Raw genomic sequence first — 3,239 nt, forward strand, 5'->3', positions numbered from 1 at the left:
CCCCCCCCTCACCTGGTCGGTGTAGGCGGCGTGCAGCAGCGCGTGCGCGAAGCGGCGCGGCAACACCTGCTCGTCCACGCACACGGCGCCGCCCGCGCCCGCGCGCCGCGACATCACGCTGCTGCGGGACAAGTCGTACTGATTAGTAAGCGATTTCAAATCTTAATCATAAAAAATTATTTCAGATTTTTTCCCCATCCAAAAGAGCTCGTGATGCACTGCATGTACTGCACTGTATACAGCGTGTGCGCGTGTTGAACTGCACGTACTGCGTGTACCGAGTGCACTGCACTGTGTGAACTGTAACAACGTGTTGTACTGCACTGCATGTACCAAGTGTACTGCACTGTGTGTACTACGATGACGAGTTTCGTACCGGAAGAAGCGCGACCTGGCGGCGAGCAGCAGCGTGTGGCAGGGCAGCTCGAGCGCGCCGCGGAACCCGAACGCGCCCTCCGAGCGCCACGTCAGTCGCGCGTCGCACAGCTCGCCTGCGCATTTCATTTAATATTGAAATACATTCGTTTTTTTTATAATTTATTATGTTTGTGTAAACATTAATTCATAAATAGGTGATTCTCTATATACACACATTACACGTTACAAGGACGCTACATTATGCTGGCTTAAATTCACTGAGTCATAAATACTGTAAAAAAACGTCATTGACCCAGAGTAACGTACATTCTTATTTTATTCAAAAGTAAATAGCATTTAAGTGCACTACATGTGCTAGAAAAATTAGACTGCACAATATGTTAATTTCACTGCACAATGCGCTAGTTGCACTGCAGTGTGCGAGTTGCAGTACACTCACCCGAGTCCAGCAGGTACTTCATGTCGCGGTGCAGCGCGTCCGGCGAGAAGCCGAGCACGCCGGCGAGCCGCCGCACCGCCGCCGCGCCGCGCGAGCACGAGCACCCGCGCCGGTCTGCGGCCGCCACGCGTTATACATACATATATAATTGAAAATTAGGAACACCTATTTCATTTATATTCAATTAATTCGCTAATCATATTATTCAAAATTATTAAGTTAAAAATTAAAAAAGAAATAAAATGGAATCACAATTCTACTCACATACTATTTGTTTATTAAAATTTATTAAACAAAACCATTCCTATCTTTACAGATTATCCTATATCTGCATTGAATAGACCACCAATTTCAAATGCATTTTACGTTCATAGAACTAAAATTAAAATTAGTAATATAATTTCCAAATCATTAAGATCAAAGACAATTGACAATTAAAACATTCAATATCTTAGCTGAATATGTAATACACAGATAATAAATATCCAGTATCTGCGTAGGATGTTTGAAAACACAACATATTGGAACAGGTTTAGTTCGGAATAAATACTAATTTATTATAAAAAAAATCAGTCGCCATTTTTTATGTCACAATTGGAAATGGAGCTGGTGGGTCGCCTGACGGTAAGCGCTACCACCGCCCGTGGACATTTGAAGAGGCGTAAGGTCCATTGCAGACCTTACGCCTCTACAAATAGATTGCTGACTTTAAATTGGAAAGAGAATAAGAAAGGATTGACGAGAGGGATAAAGGAAAGGACTAGATAGGGTAAGGAAAAGGAAATATTGCAAAGAGTACTCACACGAGGAGGTGTTCTCCACATTGATGATATCCAGCTCCGCCTCCGAGTTGGCGCCGCGCTCCCACTCTGTAATGGAAATTAAATGAAATTAAATAAAATGCCCTTACTGCTATTTTCTTGTGTTTGATTTTATGCGAGTATTATACATTTAAAGTGTTCGAAACGTCGGGTTAATAATATAATGAATAAATCGCGTTTAAAATTCGTTAAAAAGTTTTTAATTTCTAAATGTCCTTACTGCTGTTAATATTAAAACTTTATTAGTATAAAATCTTGGGCATCAAAACTTCTTTCTCCTTCCTACTAATTTATGTCTATTTCTTCGCATTTCATTGATTCGATGTACATATGTAGTTATTATTTGTATGTATTAGTATATTTTATGTATATATCTGTTTCTCGTGCCGCTAATAGTTTAGCAGTGTGCTCGTTTCCTTTTACCGTGGTTGCCTGGAAGAGATGACTTCTAAGTGATAAGGCCGCCAAACAAATTGTACATTTCATTATAATAATCCTTATTATTATGCGTGTCTCTCCATAATACTCGGATATCTCCAGAAGGAAGGCACCCGGTCTTTTGGAAGGCTTACGTGGGGACACAGGTCCAACACGCAGAGGCCCTTTAGAGAATTTAATGCGTTGTGGGACACCAGCCGCAGCCTATCGATGACTGTACAGCCCTGGGCAGTCCGCGTCCGATATAGGACTATTGCAAAAAAAATGGCATGGAAAAAAAACTGGGCTATGGAAAGGGGGTGTTCGATGGATTAGTGGGTTGGGTCTATGGGGAACTACGGGCGTCTGTCTTTTCAACTTAGAAAAATTGAAAAATAGTGGCAGACGGTGAATTGCCAGTTCGGTCCATGGGCTCCTAAAAGAATTACCTAAAATGGCAACAAGGGGGCAACACCAGCTGACTGGCTATTGAATGACCGCTATTACGCCATTAGACACTTCCACCCCCGAGCATATAGCTCTGCTCTCTCTATATAACTGCCACCGAGACAGTCCGGAGGTGAGGACAGGGACCTCCCCCGGGAGAACTAAGGACCGCGGAGGCGCTACTACCCTTCACCTCTCCACAAGGAGCCCTGCGGGTTTATTATTGTTATTTTTAAGTTTCCTTGCATGCACAATGCTGTTTAAGAGTGCCACAAATACTGACTGCGGCAGTGCGCGCAGCGCGGCGGCGCGGGGCCGGCGTACAGCGCGCGCAGCAGCGCCTCGCCCTCCTCGCGCCGCAGCGCCGCCGCCGCGCCCTCCAGCCGGACCGCGGACGACCTGCCGAGTGCAACGTTACATATGCGAGTATTGCCAATGCGAAAGTGTGGAAAGTGTATGTGTATCAATTATTAGTTAAATGTTAAATATAAATCAAAAACAATATTTTTTGCTACGTTACGGGTATACTCCACTTTCAAACATGTGCAGTATGTGCGTCCTCGGTCCGCAACATTTACACTATATCTGTACGTGTGTGTTGTGTAAGTGTGTGTGCGTGTAGACACTCACTTGGGGTACCGCAGCAGCAGGTCGCGGAAGTAAGTGCAGCGCGCGGCGAGCACGGCGCGGTGCGCGCTCAGCGACCAGCCCGCGCCGACCACCTCCACGTCGCACCA

At 45.1% G+C, this 3,239-nt stretch overlaps 1 protein-coding gene across 1 annotated transcript in view; it reads right to left on the reverse strand.

Annotated features, from left to right (window-relative positions):
• The window catches only part of LOC119839232 (BTB/POZ domain-containing protein 7), a 28,417-nt gene that overhangs the window by 18,471 nt on the left and 6,707 nt on the right, over positions 1-3,239 (reverse strand). The window contains exons 6-11 of the mRNA XM_038365451.1: positions 3,133-3,239; positions 2,786-2,901; positions 1,621-1,686; positions 818-931; positions 377-491; positions 13-121 (exon numbers count right to left, since the gene is read on the reverse strand). The exon at positions 3,133-3,239 is cut by the window's right edge and continues 118 nt beyond it. Coding sequence (XP_038221379.1) covers positions 13-121; positions 377-491; positions 818-931; positions 1,621-1,686; positions 2,786-2,901; positions 3,133-3,239 — 627 coding nt within the window. The remainder of the gene's footprint in view (positions 1-12; positions 122-376; positions 492-817; positions 932-1,620; positions 1,687-2,785; positions 2,902-3,132) is intronic.

Source organism: Zerene cesonia, unplaced genomic scaffold (genome assembly GCF_012273895.1).
Source record: "Zerene cesonia ecotype Mississippi unplaced genomic scaffold, Zerene_cesonia_1.1 Zces_u010, whole genome shotgun sequence".
Taxonomy (NCBI): Eukaryota; Metazoa; Arthropoda; class Insecta; order Lepidoptera; family Pieridae; genus Zerene; species Zerene cesonia.